Raw genomic sequence first — 24,865 nt, 5'->3', positions numbered from 1 at the left:
CACAACACAACGAAATTGAGCTCAATGCAATGGAATAAAGCCACAACACAATGAAATTGAGCCACAACACAAAGAAATCAAGCCACAACACAACGGAAATGCTCCCGACCACTAGGGGGCTCTCAGAGCTCGGTAAAGTTAGTTTTCCTTGCCACTGTTCGGCAGTGATATCAATACCACCACGATTAGTTTTAACAGTATGTAACCTGTTTAAAAACAGACATGTTCAAATTCCAAAGCTTGTCAGTCTTACCAACATGAACTAACAAGCTTTGGAATTTGAACATGTCTGTTTTTAAATGTATAAAAGTCATTGTAATGAATACAAATTATACGTTTTAACGACTTGGTGGAATTGGCAGACGTTCCCTTCATCATGCGCCGTGGTATCACGTCAAATCATTCACAAGTATAAATATGAAGCTATTGTGCACGTAGTTGATTTTTAATTCATATTTAATGTCGATATACAATGTTTACATACTTAAAACTAATTATGGTATTGATATATTTGTAAGACTGTCAACTTTATAGAACAGTGGCAAGGAACATGACCGAGCTCTGAGAGCCCCCAAGTGGTAGGGAGCATTTCCGTTGTGTTGTGGCTTTATTTCGTTGTGTTGTGGCTCGATTCCATTGTGTTGTGGCTTGATTCCGTTGTGTTGTGCTTTATTCCGTTGTGTTGTGGCTTGATTTCGTTGTGTTGTGAACTTATGTTTGCTTTTTTAATTTTGTTGTGTTGTGCACTACTGGGCCACCGTAAAAAAAAAAAAAAAAAAGTGTCAGAAATAGCACAAGAGCTTGAAGTATGTCAGAAATAGAACAGCATATTTTTTTTTTTCCGGCAGGGATTTCTCGAGTCGCATCACACCACATCCAGTGTAGACAGCATCACTGATTATAATGGGTTCTATCTGCTTTCGTTGCATTGCATGTAGACAGTGTTAGGGAAAAAAAATTCTCTTTTAGGAACTTTTCACTGAAAAAAAAAATGTTTCTTCCATGGCATGTGAACCCCTCTTTTGGAACCTTTATTTTTAAGAGTGTGCAACACGAGTTACATCCTGAAAATGAATAATTAAGCTTAGGGGTTTGTTAAAATCAGGGGTTGTAAACAAACAACTCATTGGTTCGTTCATTGCACGCTTCCTTTTAAAGTTCAAGGCTGTACACTCTCTCCCAGCCTTGCAAGGAACAGTTGAAAGCAAGATCGTCTCCTGATGCAGATATTTTCTTATTTTTTTATTTTTATTTTTTAATAGACCCCCACTGTAAAAACCATTCACATGGTTTGAGTGGACTAAAAATAAACCTCTTGCCCAGGTTTCCAAGCAACAGGCTACTGACACAGATTAACACAATGCTCGTAAACAGCCCTGAACCCCGATGGCCTTGATCTGTTCCCCCACACATCCGCCACTCCCCTCTGGAACCTTGAGAAACAGAGCGCTACTGAGTGATTACCGTGCTCTCGCCAGTGCATGCCACCTCTTCAATTGAACGCTCGCATGAGATAATGAAATTTTTCTGAACGTAAAGGGAAATTAATTGTTTGGTGTGTGGCTGCTTGATATAAAAGCACTCCCACCAGTCACTTCTAATAATGGTAATTACTAAGATTGCTTTGTGCTAATTACCATGAAGTATTATAACTACAGAGGGCTTGTTTGTGAGGCCAACCCTCACCCTGCACGTTAGGGACCAGTGTGGAATATGTCATTTTTAAAAGTTACATGTTATACTAATGTGTTTCTCATAAAAACTTAATTAATTATGTTACAGCATTAGCTACATTTATGTTACTTTTTCTCATTGTCAGTTGTCTGAGCTTCTCTCTCATTCAAAACAATTTAGAGCAATGTTTTTCAGAAGTTCCCTCAACATTGTTGCAACATGGGAAAACTATAAAATATACACATAAAAGGCCTTTAAGTCAGTTTTGGAGTTATCTTTATATAGCAAAAATAATGTAAAGCTGTTAGTTTCACTAAGGACAATACTTAATATAACAACTGGTAATAGGATATTTCAGAGTGATAACTCCGATAGCTCACAGCAGCTGCGGTTTTCAGCAAACATGTAGAGACAGCTCTAGCATCACATAATCACAGATTTTTAAGAGTGTTGACAGTTAATCACTAATTTTTGGAGAGCTGAGATGAAAGACATGGAAGCTAAATTTCTCTAAATAGGGTTTAGTGACGCTTACGGTTTCCAGTCATTATATAATGACTGTGTCTTTGTCATTCCATGCAAAACCACTATGAAATCCCACAGGGTTTGGGGAGGGGCATATATTTTGTGGGAGTGAAGTGACAAATCCAAGCTAAACTCTTGATTTAGATGTCAGGTTCTTAAAAGTCACTTTGGCTCTAATGTGACATCTTGTATTTTGATAAACTGTGGCACTCAGGTTCATAAACTTTCAGAATGTTCTCATTCGGTAGGTGTTGTGAGTTCTACCTGTTGAGGTGTTGAAACAGAGAGCTTTTTCTGTTCGAAAGAGTCAGACATCACTGTATAATCACGCCACGAAGACAGACAGCCTGAAAATAACACTTGCCAAAGCAGTTTTCACAATCAACCTTGAGAGCATGATGAGGTATAAAGAAACTGTGTTTTCATTTTCTCATGTAAGCTGTGTGTCAGCTCTGGTATGCAAGCATCCTGCACTCAATCATACAGGGTTTTTTGTTTGCCATTGCATTTTAGCTGCCCTTCTTTCAAGGACCAAATGGATGGGCAGGTGTTGTTTGTTTTTTTTTTTTTTTTGGTCTGACTACTCTGAAAGCAGCCAGTCAAAACTGACTTGCATAAATAAACTTGCTAGATTCATTTTTACAGTGCTTCAGTGATCTTTCTTCTGTTCAGTCTAGGGCTTATCTAAAAGTAGGGCTGCGTGATGTGATTAATCGAAATAAAACCAAAAACCAAAATCATGATACTGCCAAAATGTAATTAAAAAAAAATATATATAGTCTGCATGAGCCACATGCTTCAGAGACGTCTGCCATATTCAGTAATTTATCATGGTCATTAATATGCACAATATTGTTACCATTGACTACCATTGTGAATAACATATTAACAGATGCCATATTAGTGTCACAGACACGTCAGGCTCCACCTCCCGTCAATACCCACGCACCCAATCACCGGAATTCTAATCATCGCCACCTGCACATCATCAGCCACTTAATCACCAGCACTATTTAACCCACACTCACACACACATCAGTTGTCCGGTCTCGTTTGTAGTACAGACTCATGTATGCGAACCTCAAGGACTCAACCTGCTACCAACCTGCTATCCCTATCGCTCCGTTGTCTCCAGTTCCCCTCCTGTGTTCCTCCTTCCGTGTGTGTGTGTGAGTGTTCCTCGTCAGCCATTCTCCATCTCCTCGACTTCTACCTCCATCTGCAATCACAAGGACAGTATCTAACCTCTATCATCTCATTTGAATTCTCCATCTTCCAATTACTCACCTGCTCATTGCTGTTTCTCAAATAAACCACCATACTTGCTTTTACCTCTGCCTCCGTGCCGTCTGTATCATAACAATTAGTGTAATTCTTTAAATTTACATGAACTCACATTATCTGTCATAATTTCCTATGATCTTCCATGGCACCTGATCATGTCTCGTCAGCACTCCATTCACCACGCAGAGCAACAGACTTACTTACTTGATGAAACTGACCTGGGCAGGGTTTCCCAAAAGCATCGTAAGTCTAAGTTGATCGTAGCTCCATTGGTGGCAATGGAGCTACGATCAACTTAAGCTTACGATGCTTTTGGGAAACTCTGCCCTGAACAATCCCCAATGCTGTATCCTCGATAAGTTCAGAATACTCAAGACATTTGAGGAAAATGATTACCTCAAACCATTTAAGTAAACTAACTAATTGTTTTTAAGATAATAAGTTAATAATTAAATTAACTTAAAATTTTTGTGACAAGTGGGGCGGGGCCGAGAGCTGTGGAAACGGAGCAAGGCCAGTGTGGTGCACGGGTGTCTCTCATTAACAATCACGTCACAGGCATCCCTTCACTCCCACAGTTCTCAGCTTCACTCATTGTAATGTTAATTACAAACCCGATTCCAAAAAAGTTGGGACACTGTACAAATTGTGAATAAAAACAGAATGCAATGATGTGGAAGTTTCAAATTTCAATATTTTATTCAGAATACAACATAGATGACATATCAAATGTTTAAACTGAGAAAATGTATCATTTTAAGCGAAAAATAAGTTGATTTTAAATTTCATGGCATCAACACATCTCAAAAAAGTTGGGACAAGGCCATGTTTACCACTGTGTGGCATCCCCTCTTCTTTTTATAACCGTCTGCAAACGTCTGGGGACTGAGGAGACAAGTTGCTCAAGTTTAGGAATAGGAATGTTGTCCCATTCTTGTCTAATACAGGCTTCTAGTTGCTCAACTGTCTTAGGTCTTCTTTGTCCCATTTTCCTCTTTATGATGCGCCAAATGTTTTCTATGGGTGAAAAATCTGCCCATGCCACACGCACTCATGCAACCCCATACCATCAGAGATGCAGGCTTCTGAACTGAGCGCTGATAACAACTTGGGTTGTCCATGTCCTCTTTAGTCCGGATGATATGGCGTCCCAGTTTTCCAAAAAGAACTTCAAATTTTGATTCGTCTGACCACAGAACAGTTTTCCACTTTGCCACAGTCCATTTTAAATGAGCCTTGGCCCAGAGAAAACGCCTGCGCTTCTGGATCATGTTTAGATATGGCTTCTTTTTTGACCTGTAGAGTTTTAGCCGCAACGGCGAATGGCACGGTGGATTGTGTTCACCGACAATGTTTTCTGGAAGTATTCCTGAGCCCATGTTGTGATTTCCATTACAGTAGCATTCCTGTATGTGATGCAGTGCCGTCTAAGGGCCCGAAGATCACATGTATCCAGTATGGTTTTCCGGCCTTGACCCTTACGCACAGAGATTGTTCCAGATTCTCTGAATCTTTTCGATGATATTATGCACTGTAGATGATGATAACTTCAAACTCTTTGCAATTTTTCTCTGAGAAACTCCTTTCTGATATTGCTCCACTATTTTTCGCCACAGCATTGGGAGAATTGGTGATCCTCTGCCCATCTGGACTTCTGAGAGACACTGCCACTCTGAGAGGCTCTTTTTATACCCAATCATGTTGCCAATTGACCTAATAAGTTGCAAATTGGTCCTCCAGCTGTTCCTTATATGTACATTTAACTTTTCTGGCCTCTTATTGCTACCTGTCCCAACTTTTTTGGAATGTGTAGCTCTCATGAAATCCAAAATGAGCCAATATTTGGCATGACATTTCAAAATGTCTCACTTTCAACATTTGATATGTTATCTATATTCTATTGTGAATAAAATATAAGTTTATGAGATTTGTAAATTATTGCATTCCTTTTTTATTCACAATTTGTACAGTGTCCCAACTTTTTTGAAATCAGGTTTGTACATACAGTTTATTTACATAAACATCACATTCAGATCTTGGTTAAATATTAGATGGTTAAAATAGCATGTGCTACAGTATATATGGTCTTAAACGTTTTGCAGCCCATCCTCAACCTAACCACAGGCTCTACTCTTCACCACAATGGTAACCCCACAAAACTAACAAATCAGAACCCCCTGTAAATCCCAACATGACACAAGATTAAACACAAACTTGTCTCCCTATGTTAATCTTGTGTAAAAACATTTACAACATTTACTTTCCTTATACAGTCTAATGCTAAGCATGCTGGAAATTTAAAAAATGCTGCAACTCAATAATATTAAGTTCAGGTTACTACAATCAAATTTTGAGTTCATGCAACTTTTTTCTAATAAGTACAGTGAACTTTATCATTTGAGTGAAACAAACTCATTAATTTCACTGTGTCTGACATCCTCTTTCATTTTCAGGCATTTTCTTTTAAACAGTCAGACCTCTCATCCGTCCCACAAAATATACCTACACACTGATGAATCAAAACATTATGACCAGTCAGAGGTGAAGTGAATATTGTTGATCATCTCCTAACAAGGCCACATATTAAGGTCAGGGTAGATTAGATGGCAAGCAAACAAGCAAGGCTTGCGGAAGCACCTACAATGAGCAAGTGTCTGAAATGGACCTTGGAGCAGTGGAAGAAAGTTGCCTAGTCAGATGAGTCCTGTTTTCTTTTACACCACGTGGACGGCTGTGTACGTGTGTGCCATTTACCTGGGGAAGTGGTTGCACCAGGATGCAATGTGGGACAATGACAAGCCAGTGGAGGGAGTGTGATGCTCTGGGCAATGTGCTGCTTGGAATGCAAGCCACCAACCTAAACATTGTTGCAGACCAGGTACACGCCAGGTACATATTCAAAAAGTGGATATAAAGTGCCTAACAGGTATTTAATAGTGGGTACAAACATGTTTAATGAGTATTTAATTGGCCTATAATTGAAATTGAATGTAGTGTCTTCACATTGATCGGATGGGCTGGCACATTGACCCCGATGTGTGGAGCTCATATTGTTACCACACTCAAAACCATGGCTCCCTTCCTAGACCTTCGAGGACACCTTTACCGATCAGCAGGTTCAATATGGTTAGGATTAGGAGAGAGCTTTAAAGATAGGGACAGGTAATGGCCCAATAAGGCCGTATCAATTTATGATTTAAATAAATATAATCATATACACACAATATGTTGATGTTATTATTACATACTGTTTTATAATATACTACATTACACTGGGGTGCAAATAGTATTTGTATAGCATCTAACAACTATTTACAAAAAAGTTCTGTCATGAAACTCTAGATGGCACAGGCTAAGTCCTTACCTCAATTTGTTAGCGATGACATCATTATCTACATAGCGCAGCTGATTGATTGCTGTGGCATCAGCAGCCAATGAGCTTGCTGCTCAACATTCAAATACTTGGCATTTTTTGCTGTTAGCAGTCTGCAGCGCGTCCTCAGAATCCCTCCACCTTCCCCAGCTCCACCTGTATGTATCTGCTACAGGGGGTATTTCATGTATATGTGCAGCAGCAGCATGTCTCACATGCTCACAACAGCATGTCTATGAATGTATTGGCAGCAGCAAGTCTCAATACTTGCTCTTCCACCAAGAGCAAATACATTAACATTGCCATTACCATGCCAATCTCTCCGAGAGTTGTCATGACAGAAATATATTTAGACTTAGTGTAAATAGCATGCTTTTGCTATTTGCACTTAGAAAAATGGTCATTATTCCCCTTCTCAATAAGAAGCTCAAAATTCTGATATTCCGAGTTGAATGGAAAAATAGTATGACTTTTAATCATTTTCCCCTTTTTTTCCTCTATTTGACATGAATATTTACCCGGTATTAAGTATCATTTGGCAGTTTATTGGTGCCATCACTGGTGTATAATCGAGATAAGATTTACCTAAAGAGGGTAAGATCTCCAAACGCAAAACACTTTTTCTTTTTTTTTTTTACTCCACATCTTGACCCAGGTTCTTTTTTCTCCCTTTGTTTCAAATGGTTCAGCTTCATATCTCAGTTTTCCTCCTCTCCGTCTCCAAAGTGTAATGATCCTTGCTCTCCGTCTGGCTTTTGTTCGTCCCATACGACTCTTCTGTGACTACAGACTGGTTGGAGAGAGCAAGCATCAAAGTCCTCAATACAGAAACTGTCATCATTAAGTACAGCAGAACCAGTGCATTGGGAATCTTGTCTCAGCTTCTGTAAATCTTCATTGATCAACTTCCACGTCCAGGGATATGATGATAAGTGTAACAGATGACTCTGCACTGTACTGACGGTAGATTTGTCACACGTCAAGAACACTTTTCACTTCTCATCATCGTTGTAAATCTCCAGAGGCCAGAGTACAGGTCATTGTTGATGTTCTTTCTATGAAGAGCATACTTGGAGAAGAGTGAAAAGAGTGCAAGAGTGCTGATAGATTGAGTGACACCACGGAATGTTCAGAGGCATACAGAGAGGCATGGTGCGCCTCATCGAGTGGTTCATTCCATTAGAGCGAAGGTGTTGGTGATGTAATCAGAGCCGCATATGGCCCCCAAATGGAATTACAAAAATACTAAAATAGTTTTCAATAAACTAAGTTTCCTACTCCCCCATCTGGCTTCGGTCAGACAGATAACCATCCAGCCCAAACTCACAGCACTGTTTTGTGTTTCCCAAAAGCAACATTGATCAACAATTTGGCATTTTGCAAAACAGTTTCTTCGCAAACCAACACAAACTTGTGTGCTTGGAACTACGGCTCTCAACCTGTGGTCAGGCTCATGGGCGTAGGTTTGGTCTCAGCTTTGGTGGGGACACCCCCACGGAATTCTTTTGTTGTAAGATACCAGTGATTTAATGGTGATTTCCTTTTTTATTTCAGACTGTTGGCAATACAGAATATCACAATACAGAAGTGAATCTACTTCATCTCATTATATTGTATCCTGAGTCAGGATTCCTGACCCCGATATACCATCCTGTCTACTGTCCCTAAAGAGCTAGTATAACTGTATAATCTCAAAAATGCACTCTCAAAAAATAAAAATAAAAACCTGAGACTGTGTAATGCTGCACAACCAAACGTTTTATTAACAGAAATTATTATGTAGGCTAATTGACATTCAGTTACTTGCTAACGTAGCATTCTATCATCCTGGGGTAACACATACTTTCACCAGTTAATACTATTTTCCACAGTAGAATCTGCATTTGAAAGCCTGGTCAGTCACTACTGCTAGTTTATTTGTGTGGCTAGCTAGTTATTTTGCCTACTTACACTCTGACTCTGCTTTATGAAAAAGCTTCTTATGTCCCCTTTCTTCTTCTTGGGTGGCATCTACAAAGTACAAAAAGGGGCAAAAAAACGGAATATTAAAATGTTTTTACTCTGGCCTTTGTATGTGGCAGAGAGACAGCCCTGGTAACTTACTGTCGGCGTCGTCAACATGCGCGCGCACACACACACACCACCCGCTCGCTGCTAGTGCAAGCACAAAAGTAGTCCCGGCCCGCGAGTGTAGCCTGTCAGATACCCCGCCGCCAATCAAATTACGGCGTTTCTTGTACTGTCGTCGTCCTGGCCGTTAGAATCGATCCAAATAGCAGTGCAAAGGAGCTTGCTAAGTATTGGTGGGGACAAATTTGTCATCTCAAAATATTGATATGGACTAGTACCTAGCGTCCCCCCCCTAAACCTATGCCCATGGTCAGGCTATCATTCAGTAGTAATACATTTTATATCTTTCATCCCATTACATTTCAATTTATATATTTTAGTGTGTCAACAATCAGCGTCATTTTTGATAAGTGCGCATGTGCATTAATGCGTTATTCCTTTTCATACAAATAATGATATTTGTGGCAGAATATCAATTACCGAAGACTTTTTTTGCACCGTTCCTTTCACAATACTGTGTTATGATCTCAAAACAGTTTCACCACAGTGCATGATTTGTCAACTAATATATATTAACATTTGCATCACATGACTAGCTTTTCTGGTGTATTACACCCTGTCCTAACCATACGTGATGCGCAATAAAAGGTATCTTTTCCATGGTAATTAGAGTTTTTGTCCTAACCAGCCGCAATGCGATACAAAACGGTTATATTTTTAGAAATGGTTTCTATTTCTATGGTTTAAGTATGACAGTGATAATCTCATGTACTGATTATATGCTTTATTTAATGTTAAAAGAATGTAATGGAAGTTTGACTTTGAACATTCAAACTGTGAACTCAGTGTAAACAAACTTTTCTTTTTATATAACAACAATTATATATATTGGTAATTATGCCCTTTGAAGTTTCTTGGACACTGTGAAATGTTTGTTCTTTAAGTTTGTGACAAGCACATAAAAATCATTACTTTTTTCATTAGAGTAATAATAAAGAAGCTGTCCTACATTCATTAGCCTCGCCGTGTTGTGCTTGAAAAACTGCAACATCACTAAAAAAAAAGAGAGAGAGAGCGAGAGGGAGAATTTAATAAATGTATAGGCATCAGTATTGGTGAGTACTAGAAGAAAAGTATTAGTACTCGTACTTGGTCCTTAAAAAAATGGTATCAGTGCATCCCTAATATTTATGAATTTGAATATATATTAATGTCTCTTTCATTGCGAATGCAGTGCAGAGCTTTCCTAATCGGCTATGATTTTTTTTGCATCTCATAGTTGTGTCATATCTGGTCTGGACAAACAATTTTCTTGTCATTGGAATCGCAACACGTCTGGTTTGGACACGGGTTAAATTTGCTTGGTAGCTCATCTGGTGCAACGGTTCACTTGCACAGGTACAATCCTTCTTCCAAAACATTTATATTTTATGCCTAGTGGGATGGTTTTCACAAGAAATTGCGTACATATGTCATTCAGTCCTGCAGCACTCATAACAGAGATTTTAAAGCATTATCTATTGTGAAAGGTTCATTCATTATGGTTGTTGTAGCGCTGTGCTGGAATTTATTTTCAAGAAAATACCATGTCTATTAAAGGGTAAATCTACTGTAACATCTTCAGCTAGTCAGCTTGAGATCATTTCCATCTAAACTGGTTATCTCATAAGCCTAATAGTGAATATTTTATGAGCAGTAGGATAACCATATTCAGTCACGCAGAGCCCAAGCACAACCAAATCAATGTTCTTCTGCAAAATGCATGCAGCAGTTTTGTTTTTTAATCTCTAGAGGGTCAAAAGTTACACAGTGTACCCTTAGCAAAGAGTTTAGTAGACATTGGCCGGTTTCACAGACAGGGCTTAGACTAAGCCAGGATTAAACCTTAGTTCAATTAGGACATTTAAGTAACTTTTATAAAGGTGCCTTAGAAAAAAACATTACTGGTGTGAATCTTGAGACAAAACAATGGCACTGACATGTTTTAAAGAATGTCAGTTCAAGTTGTTTTCAGTTAAAACAATTAAAACATGCATTTTAGTCTGGGACTAGCTTAAACCTTGTCTGTGAAACCAGGGGATATAGTTTTAAATTCAAATCCCCCAATAAAATATACAAAAGTGTAGAGTAAACATCACAAAAAAGGCTATGTGAAAAAAATAAAAATAAAATACATTTGTATATATAATCAATAAATACATTAACTTTTTTTCTAGAATATCTGACATTCCAGGTTTTAAATATAGTTCAGTAATATTAAATATAATATCTATTTTTTGACAAGTAAACAGAAAACAAGAAAATCCATGCTTAAAAATAGTTGTTAAAATGTTAATAATATATAGTGTTACATAATACATCAGTTGCTTTTCTTTATCTTTTGCCAAATGCTTTTATTCATCATTGACATTATTCATGTCAATCAAGTTTTTTTTTTTTTTTTTTTAAATCCTCTAGACAGATCATTAAAGCAGCCAATTAAACATCAAACTGCTTTCAAAAGGTGATTTTCTCTATTCTTACCCTATAAATCAGTGTTCAGAAACAAAATATTCACTTTTATCCTAGCACTTTATTTTCACTGTTTGTAGAATACAAATTAAGATTAAAATGTTAAAGTTTCAAAAGACTACACGAATATCTCTAGGCGCTTATTATTGATTTGTTGCTGGAGTACTCATTTATTAAAGTCATATTCCACAAAGTCTTCATTGCAAACGCAAGTTAATTTGCTGGGCCAATAACATCATAACTATTATGTGGGCACAATACCCAGGAGGTATCATCTCTATCTCATAAAAACTGTTAAAGGTGCTCGGATCTTGCTGAAGAAAGTTTAGAAAGAAAAAGACACAAAAGTGCTAACGCCATGACTGGGCAAATCTGTCAGTGCTGCAAACTGTAATACTCAGCGCATGGTCTGCTGCATCTTTTGGGAGCTTAGCTGAAATATCACCATCAGCCGCCTCTTCTTCTTCCCTTTTTTTTTTTTTTTGTCTATTCCTGTACAGCTCACTGCGTCAAACTGTATTATGTCCATGGATTTCAGATATGATAGATCTTGCAAGAAGTAAAATAGATTTGTCTGCTCATTTATCACAAACCCAAGCAGCACAAAAGCACAAGGAATGAGCAATATTTTATATCATCTCTTTAGATGAGGAAAAAGCTCCATCACTCTCCGTTTTGGCTCCACTATTCACTTTGATTACCTGTTAAAGAATATCTCATGCTTGGTAAACTAGTGCTTGATACTTGGACACTATAAATCGTACTGTATCATATTTTGATATGGAAATTCCCATCCATCCATCCACCTGTAGGGTCAGCATCTCAGGCCACAGGTGGGGACACACCCTGAACAGGGGGCCAGTACATCCTTGATTGTTATTTACTTTTAAATTAGCTTATGTTGCTAGCATAGCAAATGATTGCAATGAAGTTATTCAGTTAAAACATAAAATAACTCTTAATTTTAACATTTACTCTCCTGGTCCAGCCCTATGCAAAGCATGCAAGGAACTAAAAATCTACTCCCCAGTTTTATTTAATGCTACAAAAAAGATTTGGGTAATTTCAATTTAAAAATAAATAAATAAGTAAACCTCAGTTTTACATATTTAAGTAGATTGGACACATTTAAATTAAGTAAATACAAAACGTTCAGCTATTAAGTTATTTTAATTAGTTTTAATTAAGTAAAATTAAGCAGCAAAAATATTTTTTTTTTTACAAGTTGGATCCAGTATAGATGAAATGTGTCTCGTTTAAAAACATATCCATGACACGACATTGAGTTCACGAGAACGAGAGGAGATGAGATTTTTACACAGTATTTTTAAGAAATCCTCAATGATGAAATACATAACTAGAAAAATTGTCTGCAGGTGCATCTGAAATGTTTTAATAATCATCTTGTAATGAATGTCATTTCAGTTCTGCTTTGAGTATGCAGTAAAAGACAACAATACTCAAGCACTGTAAGAGGTTTTGTCAGGACTCAAATGGCTAGTGTCTCTACTGTATGATTTTCATATGAGTCTCTTCAGACCTTAGACCTGTACATGATTTATGAGCTTCTAAAGCTTTTTGAAACTACTAACGGAACTCCTTTCCACAAATCATAAAAATGAAAACAGTTCAATAAAAATGAACACTTCACAATAAGGTTCATTTGTTAACATTAGTTAATGTATTAACTAACGTGAACTAACAATGAGCAATACATTTCCTACAGTATTTATTCATCTTTGTAAATGCAAGTTAATAAAAATGCAATCATTCATCGTTAGTTCATGTTAGTTCACAGTGCATTAAAGGGTTAGTTCACCCAAAAATTTAAATTCAGTCATTAATGACTCACCCTCATGTCGTTCCACACCTGTAAGACGTTCATCTTCAGAACACAAATTAAGATATTTTTGATAAAATCCGACGGCTCAGTGAGGCCTCCATTGACAGCAAGATCATTAACACTTTCAATGCCCAGAAAGGGACTAAAGACATATTTAAAACAGTTCATGTGACTACAGTGGTTCAACCTTAATGTTATGAAGTGATGAGAATACTTTTTGTGCACCAAAAAAACAAAATAACGACTTTATTCAACAATATCTAGTGATGGGCGATTTCAAAACACTGCTTCATGAAGCTTCGAAGCTTTACGAATCTTTTGTTTCAAATCAGTGGTTTGGAGTGCATATTAAACTGCCAAAGTCACGTGATTTCAGTAAACGAGGCTTCGTTACGTCATAAGTGTTTCAAAACAAAAGATTCGTAAAGAAGAAGACTCATGAAGCAGTGTTTTGAAATCGCCCATTGCTAGATATTGTTAAATAAAGTTGTATTTTTTTTATTTTTTATTTTTTTGCTCACAAAAAGTATTCTCGTCACTTCATAACATTAAGATTGAACCACTGTAGTCACATGAACTGTTTTAAAATGTCTTTAGTAGATTTCTGGGTGTGAAACGACATGAGGGTGAGTAATTAATGATTGAAATTTCATTTTGGGGTGAACTAACCCTTTAACTAATGTTAACATATACAACTTTTGATTTAATAATGTATTAGTAAATGTTGAAATTAACGTGAACTAAGATTAATAAATTATGTAGAAGTATTGTTATTTCTTAGTTCATGTAACTAAAGTAGTTAACTAAAACTAAAGCTTAGTTTCAGTAAAAGCTGTTTTTGGACTAACTACTTGCATGATTTTCTTTTTATAGTATAATGATCTCTTATATGTCAAAAATCAAGGGAAATTAAGGGAAACCTCTTTAAATGTTTTACTAGTTTTCTACTACAAATTTCCAGCAATTCCACAAGTAACACATCTCATGAATCCTGACAGGGCCCTCCTGCACTTTTACACAGTTCACCAGCTTTCGGCCTTTTTCAGACAGCTCACTTCTCCAGCCCTGGGGTGCAGTTAGCTAGAGGTGTAGGATGGACAGATGGTTTCGCTCGTCCTTACAGGCTTTAGGGACCTCTCACCTTGCCCAGATCAGCTCACAGGAATGTAGCTGGAGGAGAGACAGCTGTGTTCTAGATGCAATGCGGCTTTTACAACCAGCATCCTATTTGACTCAAAGTGGATCAGATAAGAGAATTGGATTCTTATGGGTTTAAGATAAAATTGAGAGGGAGAAACTTGATAAAGCATAAAAAGAACATAAATGTCCCAAAAAATCTCAAATGCCAGTAAAAATGGCTGATTTACTGGTCAGTTGGGTAACATTTCTTTGGAACTGCAAAATAATACACTGACACAAGCCATACCATACCTGGACCCATATCTAGGCCCAGAATATCAGAGGCGCTGAGCTGTTTTTCTTCTTTTTATTCTTTGAAAAAGACAAAAGCTACTGCTCCCTTGAGATTTGCTCAGTATTTCATAAAAAAAAACAACTTGTGCTGTAAAAATGCAGGCTGTTTAAGCCAATTGGATGAAATGGTTAGTGTAGACATCCACATTTTTGTATTACTATCTGAACACGGTATGTTTTAGGTAAAAACTAAACATAACTGTATTTAATATTTATGAAGGGTAAATGTTTTCAATTGAGGCAGGTGAACCAAACAATTTTATGAACCTGGATTACATATCTGAATGCCCAGGGTAGAGACTTTCGAAAGCAAATCCCTGCCATCAGAGCTGCCTCAGGAACAGGTAATGTGCCGAGGACCACTGGGTCAGTATGTTATTGAGGAGATGAGAGGCGCAGAAGCTCAGAGAGCCTGAGACCTAGTGCAAAGCTGGGGGGAAAGCCCAGGGGGACCTGCCAACCCAAGAGAGCCATGACGTTCACTGACCGTGAAACTGACAAATGGCCAGTAAAGCAGCCGCAGCGGCGTGCATGCGCACTGACAGGCCAGCTGCGCTACGTGACCATAGGCACACATGTGCACACTGAATTAGAGCTGTAATGCTAGCTTCCTGTCACACTCTGTAATGATATGGTACACAAACGCTAGAGGTATGAGGAGGTATGGAAGGAAAATAGAAGCAAATATTAAGTCAGAGATTTCCTCAAACCCTTGCACCCGTTCACATTCATTGGCTGCCAAGCTTACAACAATTCTAATTCAGTGACCTTTACTGTTCACACAGACTCTCGGTCACTCAGTAGAATACGTACAGCGATGCACAGACACATGCTCTTCTCACTGTCCTCTTCTGGATAAATATGTCACATCCTTCTGAGAGCTGCATATCGTCCGACATGACGGGCACAAATTGTGCCTCTGGTTTCACAGTCATGGCCTTGGAGAGAGTCAAGGAGGAACGAAGCAAATTCAGACGATGTTATGTGTAGAGGGGAACCGAATGAATTACAGAAGCACCTTTAGTTTTCTTCCACAGATGTGAACAGGAAGCAATTCGCAGTCATTAAACTGTCTGAGAAATGACTTTGATTCACCTCAATGGATCAGGCCTTGATTCTCGCTAATTAAAAGCTTCAGGGATCTATTTATAGGTCAATTTACCCGACTCCATACAAGCTGTCAGCTTGTGACTCAGCTAATTTCAAGTGATGGCTCACGCAGTGTACACACATAAGACGTCGTCCACTAGCTTACTCGTCCCTGTATTTTCAAACACTTCTTTGCAGTTTAAGGAATCTCTTTCAAGCTGTTATCACTTATTCAGTTTTCTTTGTACTAGATTAACACTCTGCTCTGTTCGATTTTTCTTCCCTGTCTTGTCTTAAGATGCTGTGAATTTCTACCCGAGATTCTTCAATGGATTAAATGAAATAGGCTATATAATTGAGAGTTTGATTCAGCGGTTTATTGCCTAATCTTCTGTTTTATAGTACAAATAAAATATAATCAGCCCTGTTTACTTTGTTAATAAACGTTTGTGGTCTTATTGAAAATGATTCATCAGTTTTTCAAAGAGAATAAAAGTTCTTTCATGAAAAAGTAATATCTTGCTGCGCCTCTCAAAGACTTTCCTGTTCGGCTGAAATTATCTAAGCCACAGGATACAGATATTATCTTGTGAAAAAGAAGTGCACTTAATGGTATTAACTGTGCACTTGTAGAGTACTTCAAATCTTAAAAATATATTTAAAATAATATACTTTATATAACATCAATGAAGTAAAAGGTCACTTTCATGACTATGTTACACTGAAGTACACTTTAAAAAAAAGTGCTCTTTGTAATTTCACATTAAAAGTTTTACTTTAAGCAACATTTAAATTTTTTGTCATTCTTTAAAAAAAGTACACACAATTTGATGTTTACTTACATTCTTAAGTACATGTATAGTTTTTGAACATAATTTGAACTGTAGTGTGTTATTAGTGTAGTATTTTGTATGTACAATTTTGTATATTTAATTACAAATATTTAAAGGTGCCCTAGATTCAAAAATTGAATTTACCTCGGCATAGTTGAATAACAAGAGTTCAGTACATGGAAATGACATACAGTGTGTCTCAAACACCATAGTTTCCTCCTTCTTATGTAAATCTTATTTATTTAAAAGACTTCCGAAGAACAGGCGAATCTCAACATAACACCGACTGTTACGTAACAGTCGGGATCATTAATATGTACGCCCCCAATATTTGCATATGCCAGCCCATGTTCAAGGCATTAGACAAGGGCAGCCAGTATTAACGTCTGGATCTGTGCACAGCTGAATCATCAGACTAGGTAAGCAAGCAAGGACAATAGCGAAAAATGGCAGATGGAGCAATAATAACTGACATGATCCATGATATCATGATATTTTTAGTGATGTTTGTAAATTGTCTTTCTACATGTTTCGTTAGCATGTTGATAATGTACTGTTAAATGTGGTTAAAGTTACCATTGTTTCTTACTGTATTCACGGAGACAAGACTGTCGTTATTTTCATTTTTAAACACTTGCAGTCTGTATAATTCATAAACACAACTTCATTCTTTATAAATCTCTCCAACAGTGTGTAATGTTAGCTTTAGCCACAGAGCACCATCAAACTCATTCAGAATCAAATGTAAACATCCAAATAAATGCTATGCTTACGCGATTAGACATGTTGCATGAAGAACACTTTGTAAAGATCCATTTTGAGGGTTATATTAGCTGTTTGACCTTTGTTTATGCTGTTTAAGGCAAGCGCGAGCTCTTGGGGCGTGGAGCACAAGATTTAAAGGGGCCTCGTACCCTGAATCGGCGCATTTATAATGATAGGCAGTTAAAAAAATTAATAAAAAAAAAACAAACTATGGCGTATTTTGAGCTGAAACTTCACAGACGCATTCAGGGGACACTTAAGACTTATATTACATTTTTTTAAAACATGTTCTTCGGCACCTTTAAAGGTGCAGTGTGATTTTAGCAGCATTTAGCTGTGAGGTTGCGAATTGCTCTGTCCACCGCTCACCCCTCCCTTTCGTAGCACATAGAGAAGCTACAGTGGCCGACACAGGACAAATATGTCACCGTCTGAGACTGCAGAGAGAAGCCAGTCAAGCAATGAGGTTTCTTCTTACTTCTAACAAAGAACGGTCTCTGCTTCTAAACTGGACGATGACTACTACTACTACTACTACTACTTATTCTTCTTCTTCGTGTGTATTTAACATAGTGACGATGCAAGCTGCCTCTAAAAACACCAACGAAGAAGAAGAACAACAATATAGTGCTGAAACATGCTCTGTAGAGCAGTTTGTCCATTTAGGGCTACTGTAGAAACATGCCACTGCAAAATGGCGACTTACCATGTAAGGGGACCCACGGTGTGTGAGATAGAAATGGATCATTCTAAGGTAATAAAAACATAACGGTTCATTATGTAAGGTCTTTATTCACCACTGAAATCATGTTATGTATATTATATTGCATTTCTGTCAATAGATCCTCCTAAATATTACACACTGCACCTTTAATACATGAAATACAAATTTCAATAGAAGTGACATTAAACTGTATTTTAGTTTACCATAAGTGCTTTCGACAGTACACTTTGACCATATTTCAATCAATGAAATTTGAGATGATTTTTATAATTGCTAATATCTAATGGCAAATGCAGGGTGACCCTGACCTTCAGCCTTCCAGTCAAAAAGCCTCCTCAAATGTGGAAGCCAGTGGTGTTTCACTATATTATATTTGTGCCCAGCTCTTTATATAAAGGTGGACATATAAGTATGTCCAACTTTATGATAGTATACTCGCTTAGAGCGATATATACTATATAGCATATTTCAACTGCTTGATTGCCTGTATCATTGCAAAGTGTAAACTACTGTATATTATCGCCCAACTCTAATTTACCAAATGTGACTATAAGGTATGACAATTTTAAGATTTTTTAAACATGATCATCCTATTTCTAGTCTTAAACACCCACTTTCCATGATACAGTAAATTCCTGATGGATCAAGACAAGTCCCACCATACATCAGTTCTTGTTTCACTCTGAAATACATCACATTACAAAAGTAAAATGAGTTGCAAATACTGTTTCATGCTGACTTTAAAGTTCTCTCTATGTGTCTGTTCCTCTCTACATAGATTAACCATCCATGCTGAGTGCCCCATGCATCTGGAAGATTTTCCTATGGATGCCCATGCCTGCCCACTGAAGTTCGGAAGCTGTAAGTGATCTCTGCCAATTGTCATTTCATCTGTCTAGATTAGCGTTTCTCAAAGGGTATGTTCAGAGAACAATGGGAACAACATCAGAAATAGAATGGGGCATCTGTTTACTGTCGCGCCTACATTCCATATAATAGGCCTGTATATGGTATTTGGACTTAATTTAACCAACCATGATAGTTTCATCAAACTGTAAATTAATATGCAATACAAAAATAAGAGAACAATACCTACCATTAATGGCAACTTCAGGAGTGCTTTGTAGTCAATTCACAGCAAAGCTATTTAAATTGAAAATTTAAAACCATTGAAACCATTGAAATTAACCATTTTAATTAAGTCCGGGGAATTACCACTTCACATTGTTCAATGAAATTTGAGCTGGTTGGTGTATTACATGTGACAAACGAGCATTGATATATATATGGATTTTTAAATGAATCAACACACTTGCAATCACAGAGAGACCCATATATGGTCTACAGTTCTTGATCACTTTTGTAAACAGACTGTGGGGTCACAAATATGAATACACAACTACTGACAGAAACTCCTTGTATTTTATTTTTACAGTGAGGAGAATAATTATAACAAAAAAGTGTGAATATAGTGAATAGTGGTTAGCAAGCAAGTGGTGTCCGGTCTGTCAGTCAAGTCCGAAGCAAGATGCAAATCCGTAGCAAAGCGTTATGGCAACGACGTCTCAGACTGTCTGATGGCAGATATGTAAAGTAAACAAGAATTTTGTGACTTTTGAGTGATTCACTGTTTTGTGTTTTGATAATTGTTGAGGGGGGCACTTTTGATTCATTTTGAAAAAGGGCAGGGGCTTGAGCCAACGGTGTTTTTGTGTTTCATGTGGAAAAACAAAACAAAACACAAAAAAACAACCTCCAAATAAAAATAACTATTAGGGTATTATTTATAATAAGTTTTTACCTATAAGCTTCCTCTATCAGATTTACTTTTGAATTGTTGAAGCTAGAACATTATTAACACATTTACTGTCGCTATTCCAGAATATAAATAATAGGCTGTTAGGCCTTTAAATCCACATCGATTCAGTCTTCCACGTATTTTGTAGCATTTAGAAACAATTAAATTTAAAGCATATTAAGCACTGACACCACAAGGCAAACTGCACCATTTATTCAGCATTCAAAACAGGGCAGCATGGTATGTTAGATAAAATTTTAATAGAATTGCACTGACCCCAAACATTTGGTAGTGTAAATATAATAATAGACCTTATTATAATAAACACAGATTAATATTCAGGGAAGACATTTAGACTACATTTTATTTGATGGGGGGTGGTGAGGGACCTAGATAATGGGTTGAGGGGTGCTGGCCCAAAAAACATTGAGAACCACTGGTCTAGATTGTCTAAGACCTGTAGATCATTTGCTTTGTTCCAAAACTGGGACTTAATTTGTTACAATGTTGTATTTTCTTCTTGGTTCGGTTTGCTTTCACGAAGCTAGACGCACGCTTTGGTTTTCAACTGTGATAACTAATGTGCTTACTCCCAGAATCAGACACTGCTGCTTTTTATATAACAAGTTTGCCATTATGAATTATGAAACTGTTTGGATTGCAAACAGATCTCAGCCAAATCGCTCCAGAGTTTGCGTGCAATCGGGTCAAGACCACCTTGTTCAGGCGATCTTGGAGTGATTTTCGCAATCATATATTCCTAAATGAACCAAACGAAGCAAGAAAACACACCAGGTTCTGAAACAAATGCTTCAAATGAGCCAGGTGTGAAAACGCCCTAAGTGCATTTTTCAGTATTTTATTATATTACATGTTTGCCTTAAGCACATGTACCCTGCACAATTAGTTTGGTGATGAGTTAGACATTGAAATCTGTGCAGCATACTGAACTGTATTATGTGGGTGCAGGAAGAGCATCAACTGCTTAATAACTTATCTTTTGCACATAGCTCAGAGAAACCAATCATGCAGTGTCTATCTCCAGAACACAAAATGGTACATAATGTCACGTCTGGTGCTCATTGGATCTGCACTTGCTCCTTACCATAAACTACATCTATCCAAGACAACATTGTTGTTAGAATAAAACCCCAAACTAGACCAACAAAACAGTTTGTTTTTTGTATACGTGGAGTCCCAAAACAACCAAACACGTTTCGTAACTCTCCTTCTGTCCAGAGCTTTAGATGACTAGCCCAGCCAATGACACCAAAGGTCGCCATGACGCTGCAGTCACGTCTTTATGAATAAAACATTCCACTGGGCAATAAAACAAAAGTCCTCTGCTCATACATTTTCACTAGTACCTTTCCCCCCACAATACCTCTTTTTGACAGGTGCGGCTTGGTGACCCCTCATTGGATTTGTGTTGCATACAGCCAAAAGACATCAAACAATTGGCTCCTTAATAAGATGTCGAACCGTCTGCTGCATAATTAGCTTTGTTAACGACAGTAGATTATAAGCACTGTTCCCTCAATCCCCCAATCAACCTTGCTTCCACCTCACAATGCAATTACAAAGTTGTCTGTTCATTTTTCTCTTTAAATATTTGTTACGTTTCTCATTTCTGTTTAAAGATCTAAGTAGTAGAAAAGTGCTCATTTGGGTTGGCTTTGTTTTTGTTTTTGCATTGCTGGAGATGTTATCATCAATATTAATAACAGCTTGTTTATTCTCTTTAAAGCAAGCAGAGCACATCTCCAGCTATCATAGATGCGATGTGATGAATAGCCCAATACATCAACCCGGTGATGTGAAAATATATAAATACTGATGTTAGATGAATGTTTGCTTTTTTGTTGTTTTCAAAAAGACTGTGACTTTATGGTACTAATTAATCTGCTGATTGTCAAAAAACAGATTGCCTCAATTACAACAGGGCCAGAAGTGCCTTGTAAGCATAATTATTACGCATTGCTCTGGAATACTTATTTCAGATTGGTCAATCGTGGCATTTGATCGTACACTGTATAATTGACCGTTGCCCCAGGCAACCAGTGTCTCTTGTATCACTCTGAAATCTCTTTCTTCTCATATTATAAATGAATGTAATAAGGTACCGTAAACTAGTCAATTGTACAGTAAAATAGTCATTAATAAATAAAGCAATTTAAACCATGCACATTAATTTGACCTTCCTCAAACTGCCTCAAAAACATGCTCATCTATTACTGTATGTCCACAAAACTAATAAACATAAACACAATAAATAAACTTACAAATACAAATAAAAAATTAATCTTACTGGTCTTAATAACCAACGCTGAATAGCATTAATGACCTGATATGAAATCTGTGAGTTTTTGCAGATCAGTGAAATGTAGCTTAGTGGCTTATGCAAAGGATTTTCCACATTTTTCTCTTAATTATTTTCTTCATTTTTATTTTATTTATTTTTTTATTTCTTAACACTGAATACTAGGCATCATTTGGATTTCAGAGCTGGCTGCTTTTGCACTGTAGTCCAAAGACTACATTCCAAAAAATAGTAACAATAATAATAATAATAATTTGACCTCTTTACTTGGAGCACTGCATCTGGGACAGATCATTCAGAAGTATGGCTTGAGCTGTCACTGTTATGCGGATGACACCCAGATTTATAGAAAAACTCAGCCTGATTTCACTTGCAGGATAGGTGCATGGACTAGTGGACTAAGATGATTTTCACAGATGAGTCACTGAAAAGGTTGCATTTTGTTATCTTTTCTAATCTAGAGAATGCTAACTTTCTCCTTGATGTGCCTATCTCACCCTTGGAACCTTTGGGGAGGCTAGGGCACGGTTGGCAGCTTTCAGGAAGTACATCCCATGTTGAATAAAACTCTGCCTAAGACCTCTGGGGGACACAGTCCTTCACAGTCCGAGGGCTGGAGGCAGGGTCAAAGGCAGAGAGTGGCCACTCGGGCTCCTCCTCCTTCGAGGAATAGAGCTCAGAGGAGGTGGGACAATAGGAACAGATGACAAGGTCTGAGGGAAGTGATCAATGATTTGATAAAGATTGAATCGCTGAGGAAAAGTAGGGGAGTGGATGCGTGGGTGGGGGGGACTACAGGTTGTAGCAAGATCCTACATCAGGTTCTGAGGCTGGACTCATGATGTAAATAGTGCATTTTGCTTATTTTATGATCTGCCTTCTGATAGGTCTGGCACAGAGCTCGAGGGTGGAGCTGCTAAATTACTTTCCCAACAGACTTGGGTATTTATGTAAGGAAGCATCTGGGAAAGTAGTAAGCCCCTTTTTGGTAACTGCTATAGAATATTTGTAGGATAGAGCAATTTAAGCAAGCTCTAGTATTATGGTGGTGGCCCGAAGTTCTTGTCCCCTGGTGGGATATATTCAAATCTGGGTTAAGTAGCCTACCTGCCCCACTTTCTGGGATTTTGAAGTAACGTCCTCCGCTCCAGAGCACGAGTTCAGTCTCCAGAGTAAAATGAAAATGCAATGAAGATGCGTTTGATTACACGCAGGCAAGCACCCAATTTAAATCCATTTTATAATAATAAAGTTATAATACTTATACTTAAACAATTAAGTTTCTAATCCAGTTCATTTTGTTTTAAATGGTTTGTTTTGTTATTTTTCCTGCTGACTATCAAGTTTATGGTCAACGAATGGCTTTTCTATGTTACGTGACATTGTTTCCAACACTGATTGAGCTGATTAGGACGTGATACAGATTTCAGTAAGCTACTGTATCTCGCAACATTTTCTGATGCTCATTCATGTTTATTTCGTTCTGTAAAGTAGTAAAGAGGGATGGATGGGATGATCACGTATCACACCCTCTATGACTGATGCGTCTGATTCCAGCTAAGTAATGGTTGTAAATAGGCACAGCTAATGAGACAGGCGTTTCCTCAGCATGGCAGAGTGGGTATTTGTTCCCCATAATGTCAATACAAGATGCAGTGTTGAGTTCCACTTTGAAAGGGAACTTCTCAGGTTATGATCCATGGTTCCCTGAGAAGGGGAATGAGACACTGCATCTCATTGCTATTCCTCTGGTCTGCATGCACATCTCCTTCAGACAAAGAAGATGATGACGTACATTGCAGGTGCCATCGTATACTCACGGGCGCTCCAGTGATGGCGCAATGGACTGTTGTCTGCCAAATGAAATTGCTGTGTGCACATGCATGGTTCAGACACCATTGTCTCGTTCCCCTTCTCAGATAACCATGGTTAGTCATAACCTTAGACTTTTTCTGTTGGGAGTGTGTATCAATGATTTCCTTTGCTGAAAGGCTGTAAATTCAATATCAACACAAGACAAATTTGGTCTTTCTTGGCAAAGGAATGCAGATATTCAAGAATCATTAAAATGAACACCATTGTAGTGAACAGCACATTCTAGGGCCCAGTTTATGGCCGGGCCCCTCTCTGTCGTAACAGCGGACAAAGGTTTGCTACATTTTGATTTTATCTTGGTGGCCTAACACAAACAAACTGTCCATCGCCATCAGATAAAGATGTAAGGACAACATCCAGACACCTCTTAGAGGGCAAGAAGAAAACCTCTTGTACCAAGCTGGGAAAGGACAGGACTTCTCATTGGTCCACAGGCAGTTACTGCCCTTCACCCATCTATACACTACTTCCTAAGGTTGGCCAGAGACTGCCATAAAAATTCCTCGGGACCTTAGCAGCAATGGGTGAAACAAAGAGAGATCACAAAGATCCATCCGAATCCATTCAAAACTATGTTTGCAAACCTTAGAACTGATGCAAACTACACATCCATTTGATACTTATTCACAGAAATAAGTATTCTCAGTGACAGCTATTTGTAGTGCAACATCTGATACAAATTCAGCTGTTAATGTACAATTGAATGAC

General features: G+C 37.8%; 1 protein-coding gene across 2 annotated transcripts in view; it reads left to right on the top strand.

Annotated features, from left to right (window-relative positions):
• The window catches only part of gabra3 (gamma-aminobutyric acid type A receptor subunit alpha3), a 268,591-nt gene that overhangs the window by 161,404 nt on the left and 82,322 nt on the right, over positions 1-24,865 (top strand). For both annotated transcript variants that reach the window (XM_048165836.1, XM_048165837.1), the window contains exon 6: positions 18,943-19,025. In XM_048165836.1, coding sequence (XP_048021793.1) covers positions 18,943-19,025 — 83 coding nt within the window. The remainder of the gene's footprint in view (positions 1-18,942; positions 19,026-24,865) is intronic.

Source organism: Megalobrama amblycephala, linkage group LG18 (genome assembly GCF_018812025.1).
Source record: "Megalobrama amblycephala isolate DHTTF-2021 linkage group LG18, ASM1881202v1, whole genome shotgun sequence".
Taxonomy (NCBI): Eukaryota; Metazoa; Chordata; class Actinopteri; order Cypriniformes; family Xenocyprididae; genus Megalobrama; species Megalobrama amblycephala.
This window is presented reverse-complemented; position numbering and strand designations above follow the sequence as displayed.